The sequence below is a fragment of the Schistocerca serialis genome, chromosome 6 (genome assembly GCF_023864345.2).
Source record: "Schistocerca serialis cubense isolate TAMUIC-IGC-003099 chromosome 6, iqSchSeri2.2, whole genome shotgun sequence".
NCBI lineage: Eukaryota > Metazoa > Arthropoda > Insecta > Orthoptera > Acrididae > Schistocerca > Schistocerca serialis.
This window is the reverse complement of record NC_064643.1, coordinates 226,910,484-226,931,693: the sequence shown is the minus strand read 5'-3', so window position 1 is coordinate 226,931,693 and position 21,210 is coordinate 226,910,484. Positions and strand designations below refer to the sequence as shown.

General features: G+C 41.9%; 1 protein-coding gene across 1 annotated transcript in view; it reads right to left on the bottom strand.

The window, feature by feature from the left end:
• The window catches only part of LOC126484774 (probable serine/threonine-protein kinase irlF), a 165,474-nt gene extending 151,897 nt beyond the window's left edge, over window positions 1-13,577 (bottom strand). The window contains exons 1-3 of the mRNA XM_050108370.1: window positions 13,559-13,577; window positions 12,685-12,854; window positions 12,426-12,575 (exon numbers count right to left, since the gene is read on the bottom strand). Of these exons, the coding sequence (XP_049964327.1) occupies window positions 12,426-12,575; window positions 12,685-12,854; window positions 13,559-13,577 (339 nt within the window). The remainder of the gene's footprint in view (window positions 1-12,425; window positions 12,576-12,684; window positions 12,855-13,558) is intronic.
• Window positions 13,578-21,210: the final 7,633 nt, after the last annotated feature.

Sequence of the window (21,210 nt, the reverse complement as noted above, 5' to 3'; positions counted from 1 at the left end):
TGTATTTCGATTTTATGCCGTTATCCTCGTGTAGCGCTATGCATATAGTTGTGTAATTAGGGCCTGACCTTTGTGATTAATTACGTAATTACGACCGATCTTTGCTTCAGTTTCCACCAAAATAAATAAAGTACACTAATGTGACCTTCCTCCCCCTCATCTGGACAGCTTCCATGAGTTGAGCGGGGGGGGGGGGCGTGGGGGGGAGGAAGGTACACTTGCTTGGGCTTTCCATCTAGTTGAATCAGTGGTTCGAGTCCCGTAAAGTGCCTGCCATTTTTAATTTCCCTTCAATTCCAAGCCCCTCTGCACAGTTTCCATGTGTTGTGGGGAGCACTTGGGCTTTCCATCCAGGAGGAGCAGGTTTCGAGTCCATAAATGTTATTACCAATTTTATCCCAGCCAGGAGGACCAGGATTCAAGCCCCGGAAAGGGTACCACCAGTTTTAATTTCCTACCAATTCCACGGGAGGGGGGGGGGGGGGGCAGCACAACCCTGGAACAAACGTAACAATCTCTTATCTGGGGTACCATTTTTTCTGCAGCCTTTGTGTCGGCGGACTTGTGTTCCACGACAGTAATAGCATATAAAAATATGTTTAAAACTTAGTAGAGCCTGTTTGGCTTGTTTATTACACTTTTTCATGTATTAATGCAGTTTATGGTCTCAGTACATCCAATAGAATAAAAAGATCTACGATTTCAGACATAGTTACCAATGAACAAGATTTAGCAACTCATCAAATAGTATTGCGATATGCAAACAGGGAAAGAACAGTATTTCTCTCATTTGGGAACTTGTACTGCTGCAAATAAATGACAGCAACTGAGACTGCTGTTTTAAAATTTAACCACCTGTAATCGATAAATTACCAGCTGTTGACCTGTGGCGTCAGGGAATGGCGATGGTTAACATTCACTAATTTATTGTAAATGTTTCTAGTCATATCGTGTTAACTTACGTCAATGTTAACTAAATTGCTCTTATTTTAATCTTAACGACAACGTGTTATCTCGTGAGTATATGGTATCTGATCCAACAAATTCAGCAGTGAGTACACCGTCGTTCAAAGAGCTTTGAATATCTCATGTGTACTGACGTTAATATTTTTGCATTTTTGACGCATGTGCAGTAATGTTAACAAGGAGTTCGTGTGAATATATATCGCATCTTTAATAGCAGATTGTTACTTGCATATATTTAATTCAGTTTGCGTTTATTTAATATCTGCTACATTATTCTTGAAAAATTTAGCTATCCATGCAGCACTTCATTAAGATTTGAAGATTCTTCCATTTAAATAAGCATGTAAATCCACCTTTTCCAGTTGGTAACCAAACTTTGAATATTATTTCAGCTGTAGTGTCTAAATGCGGTGGTTTTCATATACACATTTCTTACACCAATTGACTAATTGTCTGTCGACTGGGTAATTTTTGTTTTTGCGGTAATCTTCGTTTCCTGTTCGTCGGTACTGCAGTGTACTACTCACCTCTGCCCACACACTTACCAAGTTTTTAAAGTACTGAAATTTCAAGATAAGTTGTATGATGGACTGTTAGACGAATATTGCCTACAACCGAAAATTTATGGAAAATAGTTCTTTTGTGAGAGAGCTTGCACAATGATAAGAATCATCGTTTTGCGCACTACAGCCTTTCATCAGGATAAGTGAATCACTTATTTCTGAAAAGAAACAACTCACGATTAACAAGTCATTTGGGAGAAAGAAACAACAACCACATCATTTGCTTAATAATTCGATGGCGATTTTTTTTCTGACACGAGAAAGAACTCATTTTCGGGATGTGTAAAGCTTGTGAACCTTGTTTTAAAAAAATTTGTGGCCCCTAGGGTGACTAGTACAAAAATGAACAAACAACATATTATAAAAGACGGCTGGCCACTTTTCCACAAAAGTGTCTTAAAAGTACCCAAAAATGAATACAAAATATGCTAAAAAGGTGATTTGTTCTAGCTACTTTTTAATCAACTTTAGTTGCTCATGTGGTAGGCAACGTCTTCAGCTAATTATAAATGATACTACGGAGCTACAATATACTCCAGTAATTTCCCAATAAGATCTTGGTTTTTCTCGTTTATGGATAACTTCTCATCATATGCTTCCGTTTGAGGCCGGCCAGTGTTCTTGTTGGTAAAATAAGTTCTGGCTTTCACTAATTTAAAGACACAGACTTCGAGAACTCCGATATAGGGCTTAGGAATTAAGTGCCTCTGTATTCACAGTTGAGAAACTACTGGGGAGCAAAAAATACTTCGTGTTTTCGACGTGTCTTTTCCCATTATTTCATCTGATATGACTACCTTTTTGCATAAAGAGATCCAGTTTGATTTGAAATCCCCTACTTCGAATGTTTCTGCTGCATAAACTTTAAAGCGACCAAGCAGACTGGATGCGGTCGTAAATGACATATACTGATCTTCAATATGCACTAGTTCACACATTCGCAGCTTTCATTTCACGACACTAACCTTACACCCAGATGGTAGATAAAAGAGCCCTCTACTAGGAAATTAGTGGTAGATTTTATCACATCAATAACATTCTTATAACCCTATGATTGCAATTTTGGCCTCCACCCATGCATTGCCGAACAAGTAGAGTTCGCTTATGTTTTTGGGACAAAGATCTGAATATATAGGTATTGATAGGAGCTTACTCACCTTTGCTCTCATGATAACAAAAAAAACCTACCTTCATCTGTTTTATGTTGTGTATCTCAAAATTAAAAACCCACAATTGTCTGAGATAAAAATATCATCTTACACTGGCAAACATGGAAGTTGGAGGCTCTGCATACAATCAAATGACGCAAATTTTGGCTACTTTTTTCATTGCAACGTAAAACTTACAAACCCTCAACGAAAGCGTTTGCGGTACACAAAATACAACTGCGTTGTACACTAAAAAGCAACCAAGCTTACCTTTCTTGCGCTGTGTTGTCTGTTCATAATTATCTGAAACTTCAGACTCAGAATTGCTCATTTAATATTACTGTGGAAGAATTAATCAAAGTTGACAACAAAATTCACCAACCAGTTCAGAACGATGCCAGATGTGCTAAACATTTATTTCTGAAACATAACAACTCCTTGAATTGTCCCCTATTAGAAACTAATGTAGATTTAAATCCGATCTCTACAAGCAACAAGACAATGATGGCGTCCTAGTTTCATTCCAGTCTACGTCTTAATAAACCGTAAACAACAAGATTAGATTTTTTCAGTTTTTGAGGAATTATCCCCTTTCAATAAGAAGCGATTCAGTTATATGTGCTGGATCTTAGATAAGTGCTATCAGCGTGAACTTTTCAGAGCGTCATCATCATATGTCTTCGACTGTGACGTCACAGTTGCTATGTACCACTCTATTGCAGTATTCATGAGATTTTGCGATGTTAATATGCAGCTTAAAACCAATGACTACCAAGAATCTCTATAATGAAAATCTAATAACAATTTTTGCAAGTGGAAAGTAAAGAATAAAGACATACGCAAGGGAATTAGAAACGCTTTTGTTCATTTAATTTTGCTTCTTTAAGTTATTGGTGACATGAATGGTCAGTGACGCACGATTAATGTCTTATGGGTAGAGGACACGTTAGTATTACTGTCAGTTCCTTACGTAGTGATGTATGTGCAGCGTTAGTGGAAACTAAAGGTAGCTGCAGTCATGAAATGCAAATTAAATAACCACTATTTCCTTACATGGTTCACTGTATATGTACAGTACTCCATCTACGATTCTTAGAACTTGTTTTACGTGTTCTTCCCATCGTTTTCCTTTATATTTTTTTTTCAGACATACTGTTGATGGTATTACAATTCTATCCAACACCATTCGTAAGGTAAATTGCCTTTTTTATTTGCAATGTTCACTGCTTCCAGTAGGTCACAGATGCCGTCGATTACTCGTTTGTCTCTTCGCTTCATCAAAGCCAATTTCAAGGTAAAGAAATCAATTTTATCAAAGCCAAATCTGTGATCTCAACATTTGTTTCTATGCTGGTTTTGTTCAAGAGAAACGTTGGTCGTCGAGAATTATACCTATTTCCAGTCCTCCCAGGGTTAGATGATCTGCAAGTTCACTGTGATGATTGGTGTATGTTGACTTAATATATGACAGATACTGCGGAAGTGGAGTTACAAAATAATTATGAGTTGAAACCAAAATTTATGAAGTCTTATCAGAAGTTTTGCTTGAAGAAGGAGATACCTCGACGGTATGGAGAGAGACTAATAGCTTCTTATTCCACTGCCGACAGCATACTTAGTATCGGTTCATTATACCGTTTTATTAAATAAACTCGGTGCTAGATTGCCCACTTTTCCTGATTTTGTGGCCGAAGAAATGGCCTAATTCTTGCTAACGGGATTTTAATGGATATTTTTAATAGGCGTTAATACGCTGGGATTATGTTTTCAAAAAAACCCAAAACGATTTCATGTGCAGCTGTAGTATTGTCTGCAACTGCTTCCTTTTACAACTATTAATTAACGAAATATCCTCATCGTCTAAATGAGATCTACAATAAGAATTTAGCAAAGATGGGTATTTAAGCATTGTTTCTCCCTACCAGGAGTCAGGTTCCATGACTTCTGCGTCACCTATGCGCTTCCTATCACCATGCTCGTCCAGTTCGACTTTTCCTTTCTATTCGGCAGGTATTGTACGCATTAAGGTGGTATATTTCAGTAAGTAAACAGATTAAGATGAGGAATCAAGGATTTCACTTTTTCTCTCAACGTGTACCTCATGAACTAATGCTCTGGCCTAGTCACCAATATTCTAGTTCTTGTAGAGGTAGCCTCGATTTTTGACGGAAGAGTAACAGGCAGAGATTATAACTACTAACGAATATTAATGGAATAATTTTCTTAGTCTTGGTCTGTTCGGTAAATTACTTTTAAGTTTTTAAATGCGGTCTACAGCAACTGTTCAAATATTTTTATCTAACTTCCATGCAAAGAAACACGCTGAGAAAATCGCTGTAAAAGTTACCAAACTTAACTTTAGATTACCAAACCCTCGTGAAATTTACGATTGCAGTCGGTTATCAGACATGTATTTCGTACTTAATTTGGTATGTAACGTACCATTGGAGATCTATTAATGGTAGTAAACTAATACATAGCCCATAAATTGTGAATTTGAATCAAATGTGGAGTAGTAAACTTTGCAATGGCTTAGGGACAATGTAACATTTTCCTCCTTTTAGCGCTTTAGGGTTAACAATATTCGAAAGTCTTCAGATCTGACTGCCATGCGAAAGAACTGGGTGCGATTCCCGGTACTGCCAGGGATTTTTCCTTGGTGCTAGGACGCGAACGGGGTACATTCAGCAGCGTGACGCTAACTGAGGAGCTGCTTGGTGGAGAAGTAAACTCTTCAGCTGAAAAAACTGACAACGGCCAGAAAAGCGGTGTACTGAACACAAGTCCCTCTATAACGCATGAAATGACGCCAGTGGCGGAGGATGACACGGCGATCGGTCGGTAGAGATGGTCCTACCACGGCCTGTGGACGGAGTTTTCATTATAACCATCACATATCCGTGAGCTGTAGAAGGACTTTATTCGGCTTCCTTGATATATACCGAAATATAAATGCTCAAAACCTTACTCGCTTAGTACTACTCTAGTTACGTCTTGGCAATTTTGTAACTTATCATACACAGAAAGGGTTATCATAAGTGATTCTATCATGCGGTCTACACTGCGTTTCTTGAAACAGGAGACGAAAAGTGTATCAGACTGAGTTTGTTTTGTTATGTACAAGGAATTCTTTTCGTTTCGAAGCAGATTTTCTGGTTCTTAGCACCAATGACCTTGCCGTTTGGTCCCCTCCCGCGGAAAAACCAACCAACCAACCAACCAACCAACCAATCAACCTGGTTCTTGCACTACCTGGGATGAGGGAATGTGCACGTATATGAGTCACGTGCATGACTTTATAAGCTGTGCATATTTTTTAAAATAATCATACAATAAATCGTCTTCCTTCGTAATTGTAAATTTATAGTTTCATACATCCTACCCAACTGCAACTAACTATTTAGTACGCGCTAGCTCTGAAGGCTTCCTACGTTGAACAACGCGGCTGTTGGGAGGTTTAGTTACTGGTAGAAGCTCGTGTCACTTATCCGAACAAGCATCAATGCACTCAACAGGTATCTTTGACGAACGCCCATAAGTTAAGGCTCATAGTACGGAACCATCATGTATTACACATATGATTTCCCTTTCCAGCTTACACTCGGATGAGGTAGCAGTAGGAGAAATCAAGTTGCAGTGCAGAAATTCGAATTACACAGTTTGAAAGGAGCTAATTGTATATCATTCGTGTAGTGTTCACAACAAGAGGAAAGGGACATTTGATGTTTTTCATGCAGTCCATCTAGTTACGCCTGGCATTCGAATGTAACGGAACTTATGTATTTCGTGTAAGAGAAGATAAATCAGCTTCACCAATCACGTGTCGTCGATAATGCTTTTTGCAAACAACGAAAATATTTATTTTTGCAGGAAATGATCGAAACAGGACGAAACAAAGTGGAGTGAGTGAATCCTCGTGACAGACTGAAATTTTTTCCCAGCCTGGTAAGAGACTCCTTGCCATTTGTGAGCGATTTCTTACTTGCACCGCATATAGCGGCGCTGTTGGTTTCGAAGCGACAGGTTAATCTTCAGACGGCTGTTTACGATTACAGTTGACTTACGTTGTGCATACGACGTTGACTGTTTACGTGCCGAAAGTTCATTATGGTGATGGTGCCCTACAGCAAAAAAAGTGTATCCAAAATAACTAACAATGAACTAAATGAAAGAAAACAACTTACTGAGATAAGAACTGAGCTAGTTTTGTAGTTTATGCCAATGTTTTGTTTCATATTTCACAGAATAGTACGAAAGAGTCAACGTATTTCTGACCTTAGAAAGTACATAAAGTGTAGAACACAATCTTGCTTACTATTCCGATAAATTTTAAGTATCTGAAAAGCAGTCACACGCGTCTTAAAATAAGCCAGGATTTCCGATCACGTAAGAGGAAATCAACTCATAGCTTATCTTAGAAAGTTGTTTATGTTCTTTTAGTTGAGTATTAGATGTAGTTGCACTAAATTAATCCTTCGTCTTACATGAGTTTTTGCCCTAGGGCTCCATCATCCAAAGGAAGTTTCGCTACAACGAAAACTACCGAACATAGCATGTGCAGCACAGGCGAACCTAGTGTGTGTGTGTGTGTGTGTGTGTGTGTGTGTGTGTGTGGAGGGGAGGGAGAGGCTATGGGGCTGGATCCATCTGAAAACTACACTTGTTTCTTCTCAAACTCAGAAAAAAAGAGAGATATATACAAAGGGAAGATTCTTTGCAAGTTAAACCGAAAATTTTTACTGTTGTGGTTGGTTTTAGATAATTAGATATTATAATACATTAGAAAGACACCTTCGTTTAATCTAGAGAATTTGGAGAAGGCACGGTGACACAAGATTTCTATGAGGCCGCCCCCCCCCCCCTCTCCGGACAAATATTATAGATTAGACTCTATTGTGTAGCATAAACTAAAGGTAATTTCAAACGTGAACACCCGTTCTGATTTAAAGTGATAACGGTGATATTTGACCTTAATCTACATCATTTTCTTCTTCTTGCTTTAGGGTGGTCGATCTGTTGCGAATTGCGTCTTTTTTCTACTCATTGTTCTACCCAGTCTGCGGGACTCTCTAGACTCATACCAGCACACCTACGAGTATTTTGGCAAAGGTTTATTCCTAATCCGGTCTACATGATATTTCCAATTTTTACGATGCTATTAGATTCTGTCATTTAAGCTATAAATGTTGAACGTCAGTAGAGAGCGGAGGAGGAAAACCTGAACCAAAAATCTGCTGGTCTGGAAGCTCTACAGTGAAACTCAGTTCCACAGAGCCGGTAGCTCAGACAGGAAATCTCAAAACACTGACTGTCTTTGAACTACCTTCGGGAATCGGATCTGTTGTTAGTAAAACTGCATTACTATCAGTGGTTGATTGTTACTTTACCTGTTTTTGAAGAATTAGCTTCTATTATTGCATAGCGACCGTCTCATGATATAAATTTTCAATAGAATAATACAATTTCCAATCTGTCAGAGATTTCACGACAGTGTACAGAGTGAAACAGTCATTCCGGATTAGAGAAGGTGATAGTTCAACAATGATTTTATGGTAGCAGTTGACAGAAAGAGTGTCGGAAGTGTAGATGCACACGATGTTATCAGTAATAAAATTTAGGAAGCGAAAGGACATCTACAGTTTATAAGCTAATCAGGCTGCAGATGTAAGAATCGAAGGACATGAAAGGAGAGCAATAGTTGAGAAGGGAGTGAGATGGTAGTGCAGTCTCTCTCCGATGTTACTCATTGTGTACACTTAGCAAGCTGTGAAGGAAATTAATGAAAAATTTGGAAAGGAGACTGAAGTTCACCGGGAAGGAAGAAAGACTTGGAGGTTTGCGGATGCCTATGTGATTCTGTAAGAGTTTCCAAAGGATTTGGAAGAGCAACTGAACAGAATGGATAGTTTTAAATGGATAAAAAATAGTCCTGAGAGCATTAAAATATTTATTTGCAGTAGTAATCGGTTTCGGTCAGAGTGAGACCATCTTCAGACCGTTTATAGAATTACTAGTAGTTGGTGGTATACGGAGCAGGTGTTGTGGCTGCGGGAGCGTCAACTGCTTACTGCTAACTGGAGCCACATCACCTGATACGTTCCTCGCCACCACCTGCCATCACGGTATTAATGGTCTGTTGAAGACCACATTCTGATCGAAACCGGTTGCCCACTATAAATAAATATATTAATGCGGTGAAGACTGTTTATAATCCATTTTAAAGAATTTTAGTAAGACCACTGATTTTCTCCAAGAGAAATATTCTCAGAAATTACGGAACGGGTAGTCTCTGGAGAGGAGTTTACGAGGTAAGATACCTCAGGTTTTCCCGGCGTAATTGGTTAATGGTGTGCTTCCTGGTGCTCTTCCATGTTATTGTTTCCATTTAATGCTCGATATTTTGACGACCGACCCAGCCTTCTTTTTCAGGTGCAGCGAGTTTTGCTGTTATGTGCACTCAATGCGTGGACTCCAACCAGTCACCCAAGCACGACTCACAATCAGTCCTCACATTCCGCCAGTACCTCAGCCCCCATCATTCGAACTTCACAGGAAGTCTCCGGCATATCTTACAGGACAAACACCCCTTGTAGAGAGCTTATTGCGGCAACTTGGCTTTGTTACGGCCGAGGCTGTGCTACCTCAGACAGAGGTCTCCCCCAAGACCTGGTCTGGCACACAGAATACTCTGTCTGGAAGGTTCAAATCAATGGAAAATGTGTTGCACAGTGAATATTCAGAGTGAACACTCATTATCATACCAATGGCCCAAAATTCTAATTTTGCGATGAAGACAGCTTTAATAAAACGATTATCAAGAGAAGCACTTCTGGAAATGAGGAATTTCTGAGTGCACACTTAAGTGTTCGGAATTGTTTTCTAAAAGAACATGATGTTCCTTTCAAACCTTCCACGTCTGGAAGGCCGATAAAAAGAAAACTACATCATATATCATAACGAAACAGCACTTTATGCTAGAGCATCTCAAAAGAATTTATATTCCCGCGTCGGACGTAACAAGTATTGTTACCAGAGTACTGCATGAGTGAAAATGTCGACTCCACAGCAGCACGCGCAAGCAGTAGTGTGCTTTGCACAAAGAAAATCTCCGATAATTGTGCAACGAGTTATCGTACGTTCTATGGATGCGATTCACCTGATGTGAAAACGATTACCGAATTGTTTCGTAATTTTTTGACAATTGGGAGTGTTACGAAACGTTCTTTCGGTGCTCGTCGTAGTGCTTCGGAAGAGACAGTGGAGGGCATCAGACAAGCCCATTTAAGTAAATTTGGCAGGCATCTAACCAATTTAAGGTACCTCAAGCAACAGTTATCGTGTGGAACATGAGCCTTCGTATGCTTACAAAGTGTGAATTCTGCAACATATGATACCGAACAACAAACTATGCGCCGGCCAGAGTGGCCGTGCGGTTCTAGGCGCTGCAGTCTGGAACCGAGCGACCGCTGCGGTCGCAGGTTCGAATCCTGCCTCGGGCATGGCTGTGTGTGATGTCCTTAGGTTAGTTAAGTTTAAGTAGTTCTAAGTTCTAGGCGACTGATGACCTCAAAAGTTAAGTCGCATAGTGCTCAGAGCCATTTGAACAATCCATGCCGCGAACAATTTGCTAGGACTATTGTGCAGCCTATTGATATGAATGACAGTTTCTTGGAAAACGTTTATTCCCAGGTGAGCCAACCTCTTTTTGTATTAGGAACGTGTAATCGGCATAATGTTGGAATTTGGGCTCGAAGCATCATTGAACATGTTCGTTATAGCCATAAACTAAACATCTGGTTTGGGCTAACACACAACAGAATTGTTGGGCAGTTTGCAGAAAACGTAGTGGATAGGTCAGTGTATTTGAACATGTTGGAGCAGTTTGCATACCCTCAGATACAAGAGTTGCAAGGCGATATCGTGTTTCAACAAGATAGAGTTCCGACGCATTGGTCAACGGCTGTTTGCATGTTTCTGGATATATGGTTGCGACAGTAACGATGCCACGGCATAGTTTCAAAGATTGGCACTACCACGAGACACTGACGACAGCGCCCTCTAGCTGGTGCTGTGCAGCTCTACGAGCTCCGCTGCAGATTCAGCCCATTTCATCAAGTGCAGACAACCAGGACACTTCGCTTCAGCTTTTCTCTACATACAACGGATCTAAGACTTCACATCTGTACAAAGTTATGTATTCTTTCTTTCACCAGTAAACCACCTTTACTCACTCCAGTACCGACGTAATTTTTCTGCTCCTGCTCCTACCCGCGCGCCGCCTTCCGGGCGAGATACAAAAGGATACAAAAAGATCCCAATCGGTGGGTCAGATGCAGAGGACCTTTTGGCTGGCCCCACGTTCCCCCGACATTACTCCGCTAGATTTATAGGGGTTCGTAAAAGACCACTTGTATGCGACCAAAGTGAACGATATGTCTGTGTTAGAACGTTGTATCACCAATGCGATTACAAGAGCGACGAAGGACGTTGCGAAGAATATGGCAAGTAGTTGAATACAGACTCGATATTGTTCGTGCTACAAATGATTCAGATGTAGAGCTGTCCTGATAATTAGTAAATAAATTGTTTGAGATGCTCTAGCTTTCTGTGAGATTTCTTTACCATATCTACCGTGATTATTTTCCTGGGACTTTGAAATGTGGGAGGTTTGGGAAGGACACCTAGTGTTTGTGTGGTGTGTGCGGAGTGGTTCAAATGGTTCAAATGGCTCTAAGTACTATGGGACTTAACATCTGAGGTCATCAGTCCCCTAGACTTAGAACTACTTAAACCTAACTAACCTAAGAACATCACACACATCCATGCCCGAGGCAGGATTCTAACCTGTGACCGTAGCAGCAGCGCGGTTCCGGACTGAAGCACCTAGAACCGCTCGGCCACAGTGGCCCGCTGTGCGGAGTGGAAGTCAATCATGGACAATAAGCAGTTCAGAGAAGACTAGGTCAGAATTATTTGAAACGTGGTGCTACAGTGGAATGTTGAATATTAGATGTGTTCATCGGATAACAAATGAAGTGATACAGTATCGAATTCTGGACAAAAGAAATGTATTGCATACTTTGAGAAAACAAAGCGATTGGATGATGTGACGCCTGCTGAGGTGGCGAAGAAGTAAATGTAGGAGAGAGGAGGTAGTATAGAAAGCAGTTATAGATGAGTGTAGGTTACAGTAATTATGGAGACATAAGGAAGTTAGCGAAGGACCCGCCAGGGTAGCCGAGAGCTCAGACCGTTGCTTCCTAGACTCAGGTATGCGCGCCGGCCCCTGATCGAATCCGCCCGGCGGATTAACGACGGCGGGCGGTGTGCCGGCCAGCCTGGATGTGGTTTTTAGGTGGTTTTCCACATCCTACTAGGTGAATACGGGGTTGGTCCCCGCGTCCCGCCACGGTTACACGGCTTGCAGACATTTGGAACACATTCAGGCTATTTCACGATTTACACTACATGCAGACAGCTGGGGTACACTACTTCCATCCCAGGGGGTATGGGGTGGCGACAGGAAGGGTACCCTGCCACCCCTTAAAATTAACCATGCCACTTCCGTGCTTAACCCTGCCGACCCTGCGCACAATGCGGGATAAAGGCGGTAGCGAAAGAAGAAAAGAAGAAGGAAGTTAGCAGAGGATAGAGCTGTGTGAAGCCAGACTTGTAACTCAAGACCGCAATAGCAGCAGTGTGTTCCTAAGAGGAGTGCAGGCAGAGAGTGCGTGGTCGGTGTGGGTACCTGCGTCCTGGCAGGGTCGTCGGTGAGCCAGCGGCTGAGCTGCGAGAGGCGCAGCGCCAGCGCGGGCGCCGGGTTGTCGCTGGCCGCGAGCGCCGCGGGGTCCAGCCTTCCCTGCAGCAGCAGTCGCCGCTCGCGCTCCGCCTCGTCCGCCTGCAACACAAGCGCAGGGGGCTCTGCACTGCTGCTCGCCGGGCTGCGAGTTCTGGCCCGCGGGCCGCTGGCCTGCCGCCGCCACAGGTAGCGCAGCAACAACGCCGACTCGCCTCGCGGCCGCTCGATGGCCGCGCCAGGCGGGGACGGCCGCCGCGCCGCGCGAGTCCGTCTGCAGCCCGCGCACTCGCTCTGCACTTGCGCCCCGCGACGCGACACGCAGACGTGCACTGCGTTCCCACTTCTCTCTGCCGGCGACTAAGCTCTCGCTGCTCTCTTCTAGCCAACACCGACAAGCGGCTTTCTAAACACAAAAAGCAGCTTGAGCACTGGGAATACAGCGAGGTGACAAAAGTCATGGGATAGCGTTAAGCATATATACAGGTTGCGATAGTTCCTCGTACACCAGCCAGGGTAGCCGACAGATGCCGACACGGTAGCTCAGTGTGTTCGGTCAGAGGGTTAGCTGTCCTCTGTAATAAAAAAACTGAGTGAATGGATCACTAACGAACTTCAATGGGCGTCAGGTAACGTCCGCCACGAACAATTGAAACGAACAATAACGAACAAAATGAGATTACAGAGAGAGAGAGAGAGAAAAAAAAACAGCGCTAATGCTTTGCTTCCTGGACTCGGGTAGGCGCGCCGGCCCCGGATCTAATCCGCCCGGCGGATTAACGACGAGGGCCGATGAACTGGCCAGCCTGGAAGTGGTTTTTAGGCGGTTTTCCACATCCCCCTTAGGTGAATACCGGGCTGATCCCCATGTTCCGCACTGGACTCGCATTCGGGAGGACGACGGTTCAATCCCGTCTCCGGCCATCCTGTTTTAGGTTTTCCGTGATTTCCCTAAATCGTTTCAGGCGAATGCCGAGATGGTTCCTTTGAACGGGCACGGCCGATTTCCTTCTCAATCCTTCCCTAACCCGAGCTTGCGCTCCGTCTCTAATGACCTCGTTGTCGACGGAACGTTAAACACTAACCACCACCACCACCACCCATGTTCCGCCTCAGTTACACGGCTCGCAGACATCTGAACAAATTCGTACTATTCCATGGATTACACTCGACACAGAGAGTTGGGGCACACTAATTCCGTCCCAGGAGGGGGGGGGGGGGTACGGGGTGACGGCCATCCCTTAAAAACTAACATGCCAAATCCGATTAACGATGGCTGACCCTGCGTGACTGCGGGACAAGGGTCAAGCGATAGATAGATAGTTCCGCGTACACAAGGTAGTGCATTGGCGGGGCTGACATTTGTACCCACTTGGTCATTTTCCCACTTGGTTATGGCCGCACGATGGCAATTAACATACTTTGAACGCGGAATACTAGTTGGTAATTCCACTTCGGAAATCGTTAGGGAGCTCAATATTCCGGGATTCACAGTGTGAAGAGTGTGTTGAGAATACCAAATTTCAGTCACTGCCCTTCATCACTGACAAGCCAGTGATTGACAGCCTTTACTTAACGACCGAGAGCAGCGACTTTTCCGTAGAGTTGTCAGTACCAACAGACCACCAGCACTGCGTGAAATAACCGCAGAAATCAATGTGGGACGTACGATGGAAAAATCGATTACGACATTGCGGCTAACTCTGGCATTCTTGTGCTATGGTACCAGACGACCAACATGACTGCATTTGCTAACAGCAGCACATCGCTTGCAGCGCCTCTCCTCAGCTCGTGACCACATCAGTTGGATCCTAGACGACTGGAAAACCGCGACCTAATCAGATGAGTCCCGATTTCTGTTCCTAACAGCTGATGGTAGGGTTCGAGTGTGGTGCAGGAAGCCATGGACCCAAGTCAACAAGGGACTGAGTAGCCTGTGCAAGAACGGTGTACACTTTCCAGAACGCGATTTTCACTCTGCAGCGGAGCGTGCGCTGATATGAAACTTCCTGGCAGATTAAAACTGTGTGCCGGACCGAGACTCGAACTCGGGACCTTTGCCTTTCGCGGGAAAGTGCTCTACCAACTGAGCTACCCAATCACGACTCAAGCCCCGTCCTTACAGTTTGGTTCCACTACTGTATTCGTTTGGAGGGTATTTGGGAACTGGTATAATGACAGTAACATCTCGGAATGAAACCATATTACTAGTGATTGAGACCCAATGTGGTGAAGTATCGTCCTCACAACGCGTGCGCCAGTAATTAGAAGAAGGCTGTTGACGACTAGAGATGACAGGAATGTACTGTAACCGGATATCTCGCCAGACGATCAGCTACTTCAGAATTCTATTATACACAACACTACCTGCCAGCAAGGTGCCGCTGTTGGACATCAGTTTCTCAAGCGTGGAGACAAGAAATACATGGACTTGCCTGAGGGGTCACCTGCTTTGCATAAATAGGATACGCTGAGGAGATAGGCCACAACCATTCAGCTTCGACTAACGACTGCTACAATCATTTGCTAATGTTTTCTCAGGAATGACATCGACAGCCAATAGAGCTCTTGAAGTACATCGTATACAGAAACATTTTTTACTACTAAGCATGTGTGGTGGGAAGGTAGCCATATCCACTATTAACTGTTTCCCACTTATAAGAAAGATTTCTGATTTTCTTACATCTCATTTGTTTGGTTTCTGAATTTTTCTAAATGCACTGTCTGATTAAAAGTGTATGGACTTTTATTAGTGGACATTAATGTGGGATGTGTTCACCTTTCGTCTTCTTGAGGCTTGAACTTCGACTGCAATTCACACTTAAGTGCCTGGCAGAGGGTTCATCGAACCATTTTCATACTACTTCTCTACCATTCCACTCTCGAATGGCTCGTAGGAAAAAGGAGCGCCTAACTCTTTCCGTTCGAGCTCTGATTTCCCTTATTTTATTATGATGATCATTTCTCCCTACGTAGATGGGTGTCAACAAAATATTTACGCATTCGGAAGAGAAAGTTGGTGGTTGAAATTTCATAAATAGATCTCGCCGCAAAGAAAACCGCCTTTGTTTCAGTGACTGCCACCCCAACTAGCGTATCATATCAGTGACACTCTCACCCCTAATGCGCGATAACACGAAACTAACTGCCCTTCTTTGAACTTTTACGATGCCCTCCGTCAATCCTACCTGGTAAGGATCCCATACCGCGCAGCAATATTCCAGCAGAGAACGGACAAGTGTAATGTAGGCTGTCCCTTTAGTGGGTTTGTCGCATCTTCTAAGAATTCTGCAAACAAAGCGCAGTCTTTGTTTCACCTTCCCCACAATATTATCTACGTGGTCTTTCCAATTTAAGTTGCTCGTAATTGTAATTCCTAGGTATTTAGTCGAATTGACAGCCCTTAGATTTGTGCGATTGATCGTATACCCAAAATTTATCGGATTTCTTTTAGTACCCATGTGGATGACTTCGCACTTTTCTTTGTTTAGTGCTAATTGCCACTTTTCGCACCATACAGAAATTCTGTCTAGACCATTTTGTAGTTGGAATTGATCGTCTGATGATTTTACTAGACGGTAAATTACAGCGTCATCTGCAAACAATCTAAGGGAGCTGCTCAGATTATCAGCTAGATCATTTATGTAAATCAGAAACAGCAGAGGGCCCTTGACACTATCTTGCGGAACGCCAGATACCACTTCTGTTCTACTCCATGATTTACCGTCCATCACTACGAACTGTGACCTCTCTGAGAGGAAATTACGAATCCAGCCACACAACTGTAACGATACTCCATATGCACGTAATTTGATTAATAGTCGTTTGTGAGGAACGGTATCAAAAGCATTCTGGAAATCTAGGAATATGGAATCGATCTGAGATCCCTTGTCGACAGCACTCATTACTTCATGGGAATAAAGAGCTAGCTGTGTTGCAGAAGAACGATATTTCCTTAATCCGTGTAGGCAATGTATCAATAAGTCATTTTCTTCATGGTGATTCATAATGTTCGAGTACAATGTAAGCTGCAAAATCCTACTACAAATTGAGGTCAGTGATATGGGTCTGTAATTCAATGGGTTACTCATATTTCCTTTCTTGAAAATTGGTCTTTCAGTGAGGTATGTAAATGTCTGTGGAGGAATGGCTGCCCATTCTTCCTCAAGAGCCGAAAGCAGAAAATGTAATGATGTTGGACGTTGAGGATTGGAACGAAGTCGACGTTCTAAAGCGTTCGAGTGGTGTTCCATTTAGTTCAGGTCGGTGGAGGTCAGTCCGTATTAGGAACGTTATTGTCCACAAGCCACTGCATCACAGATTCTGGTTTGTGACAGGGTGCACTGTCACGCTGAAGGAGTCGTCGTCTCCGAACTGTTCCTTCACCGTACGCAACACACAATTCCGTCAAATGTTTTTACATCCCTCCACATTTGGCGTTTCCTTAATCTCGATAAGCGGGCCACGCAGTAACCACGAAAAACATCCCCGTACTGTAATACCACCTCCTCTGTGCTTCACTGTTGGCTCTGCAAATAACGCCACGTAACGTTATAGAGGCATTCGTGAAAACTAAACCATTCCATCGGATTGGCACAAGGTACAGTGTGATTCACCACTTAAATCACTCGTTTCCACTCATCCGCTATTCGATGGCGCCGCTCTTTACACTATCTCAAGTGTCGCGTAGCACTGACTAGAAATGTAAGGCTCATGATGAGCTTTTCGACCATCATGCCCCATAATTTAACATCCTACACACAGTCATCGTATTAGCTGGACTGTTGGTTGCACTTTGGAACTCACGAATGATTACTTCCACTGATTTCACACGATTTTTACTCTCCATCGTGCTTCACAGTCGCTGTCCGTCAGTACATGGAATGTGCCTGGTCTCTGTTCAGCGGTGGTGGTTCCATCGTGTGTGTATTTCCAAGTCACATAATCTAAAGTGGACTTGGGCAGTTGTAGAAGGAGTGAAAAGTTGCTGATGGATCTGTTAATCACGTGACATCCAATGGCTGGTTCCACGACGGAAGTCGCTGAGCTCGACTGAACGACCCATTCTACTGTTGGTGCTTCGCTACTGACGTCAGAGGACTCCCCGCCTTCTTTTATACTGGCAGGTCCGCCTCTTGCAAAATCTTCTAGTGAACTCGGCATGATGTAGGGATCTCCGGATACTTTCGATCAGATAGTGTATATACTTTGGACGCTGTTTTACACTAAGTAACTTGTAATGAATTCCTGACATGCTCTCGTCACTTCCTACATTCTGATCAGTAAATATTTCCTCACTTGTTGTTGCGCTTATTAGGTATGAGTGGAAATTTCCAGTAACACAGTCAGTACAATGCTTGGAACATCAGCTGTAGTTCCACAGTGATCTGTAAAAATCACCATAGAATAAAACTTCAGTACTGTAATAGTTCTTTATTTACTTGATCATTACGGTACTCCAAACCCAGTTCTCGATACCAGTAATGTCGTACTACTTTTCTGCGAAGTAACAGACATTTTTGTAACACTATTCACATTTGGTTTTATTAATGTATCCGATGTATCGATATATTACAGTGATATGGTTCTTGTGTGTGTTCATTTCTGTGAGACTGTCATAATCTTTGACTTAATTGTAACCGTTTTGGCGCGAATGCGCACAGAGCAGTCTTTGTTTCACTTTGCAGAAGTTAAGATGTTATTTCGCTTTGTAAAAGAACAGACAAGTCTTGTGTTTGGTTAAAGTGGAAATTAAATATATGAAGATTGATACAACACTGTTTCCTTGATGATGTGACAATTAAGAAGAAGTATATGTGAATTTACAAGAATTTTAATAGAAATGTGGGTCGTGAACACCAAGTCAAAAATTATTTCTACCATACCATTGTTCTGATCTGGTATTGTTTGATCATTAAGAATTTCCTGAAAAACGCATATGTTAGGTCTTCAAATATTGCTAAAATACAGATCTGGACCTTCTAGCAGTCAAAGTGGAATCACCCTAGAATCAACAAGATGAACCATAACAACGTCGACGAAATGTACGTGGGAATACACTCAAGATAAGTGCCAAAATTAATGACTTTTTTACCGTGACTTCATTATTTCCATTCTGATGATACCATCTACAGTCAATAACTTTGTTGTTGCCCGATAAAGCGAACATATGCTACGTGAGCATCATTATTAATCTGATTTCTAACCTACTTTGCAAGTAGTGGTATTTTTAGAGTACGTTAAAACCATCTTTACTCTGGGTCACTAACGATACTGAATCCACATCAATGACAGTGATAAGGTTTGGCCGCGAAGTGAATTATTGGTCATGAACGGAAGTGAAGATTATCTGTGTAATAGCTACGGTGGTTTTAACCCTGCATAGTTGTCACACCCGAAGCGGATAAGTTGTTTTTGAGAACTATTTCTTTATGCAAGCATTATTCCCAAAGATAAAACCCTGTAAGCTGAGTTTTTCTCCCTTGTGCGGAATTGCACTGGCTAGAGAGAGGTTCTATGAACAGTAATAATGCAGAATATCGCGTGCCCAGAATTTCTCGACAAACTACTGGGTCGCTTAAGTTGTCAGACCCGGCGTCTGTAGTGGGTGCATTAACTGTTCCGCCGGTAGCGGAATAGTCTCGCGATGAGCATAAACTGCTGTAAGTGAATTGAATTGCTTGACTATGGAACTAAACAATGGTGGAAGATTATTCCATTTCCATGAGTTTGGATGTTATAAGGAGAGACCAAGCTGCTCTTAATAAAATGTGCAACACTGTTACGCCTTGGATGCTAGCTGAGGCAGCTTATGCGATTTATACTTTGTTCGTTGTTTTGAAAGACATTGTTCTTCTATACTTTGCCAGATTAATTTCTTCTCATACCTTTTTTCTCGGCTGAAGACTCACTGTTTGAAAACACTGTATTAATTCCCTTAGTGTATTGCCAGATTTATTTCTTTTCTAGCTGTACCCAGCCACACGTCGCTCAGTCTGGTGAAATGGACAACAAAGGTAATAGAAATCGCACGTTTGTAATATGTATGGGAGTTGGATATACGTCCTAGTCTCCTTGTCCCCATCCCCTTTTTCTGTCTATCTCGTCCTCTCCCTCTCTTTATCCATCTCCTCCTACTTCCCCCTCTCTTTCCATCACCTCCTTTCCTCTCTCTCTCTCTCTCCGTATTTTCCTACACTCTCTCTCTTCATCTCCTCCTGCCCCATCTCTTTATCCACCTCTTGCTTTCTACTTCTTTTATGGTCAGTTGCATTGTCACAAAGATATATGACTTCCTTCTTTTTCAATCGAAGCGTATTTTCATACATGTTTTAGTGCGATTGGTCAAGTTAATTGACAACTTTTTTTACCTGTTTTTCGGTCCATCGCCTCATACCTCTCACGCCCGCCTCTGACCTTGAACCTTCTTTATTGTTCTCGCAGATTCAGATTCCGTGGTAGTATTCTAATCATAAACGGATAAGTCAGGAATGCAACTTTCTGGTTTTCTGTGAAAACCCTCTGTGAGGAATAAAACAAAGCAGCACATTGTTGTGTATACAATTTATGTTTAAAAATATGTATAATGAGAAAGAAGATATATTCAAAAAACAGATTGTCTACTGTAATGGCTTAAATGCCACACTATCATAATCAAAACTGGCTGTGACCAAGAACACAAAACCGCACATTCTTACAGCCGAGCTTCTTCTTTCTCTTAATCTGTTTCAAAAGAAAATCTGTACATTGTTGTTTTTAAAAATATATGGTCTGTGCGAGTCTGAATGTTTAATAGAGTATTGTTAAAAATTGAAGTAAATCGTTTAAGAATTTATATAGATTTTTGCTAACAGCGTTTCACTACTACACATTTTATATAAATTTATATATATGTATATATATTTACAAAAAACATATAGCTTATTTTCGTCCAAACGTTTAGGGATCTAAGGATTAATAATTTGTAGTATATTGGACAAGTACTTTCGAGAATTTTTGCTTACAATATTTCCCCTCGTGTGTGTATGTGTGTGTGTGTGTGTGTGTGTGTGTGTGTGTGTGTGTCCATCTAAATGTTCGTTAGAGTATTGTGTAAAATTTGAAGTAAATCTGTCAAGAACGTTTCTAAATTACCACCCTTGTATTGATAACAATGTTTTCCCGTTTTTTTTATTGCGAATAGGACATCTGAGGACCACATTCGAATTTCCTTTTTTCATTCTTTGTTCTTTTCTTTTCTTCCAGTATGCCTTCATCTGTTCACTATGTTTCTTGTTTCTGTAATCAGACTATTTTGAACCAGTCTTTTTAGCTACCCTGCCTTGTAATCCTTCTGTTTTCAATACTTTTCCCCGAAAGGCTTCTATGTTATTTATATATTCAATTTTTATGTTCTTTCTTTCTAAATTCTTGTTTAATTCGTTGACTCAGCTTGTTGTGGACTTCTTACCTCACAAATATTTGAAAATCTTATTAGTCAGTCTACTGTATTGTATTCGAAATAGATGTCCAAAAAACATGTCTTCGGTTTCTCATTACATTTGAACTATTTTCTATATTTTGGTATATTTCAGCATTACTTCAAAATTTCCAACCTTCTGCTTTGTGTTGTTGTCCTAATATTTTCCTTATAATTCACGTTTCTAGTACTTCTGGTTTATCTAAATTATAGTTTAATGCCAGGCATTCGCTTGCATAAAGCCATTCTGGCTTCACTACTGTGTTGTAATGCCTTATT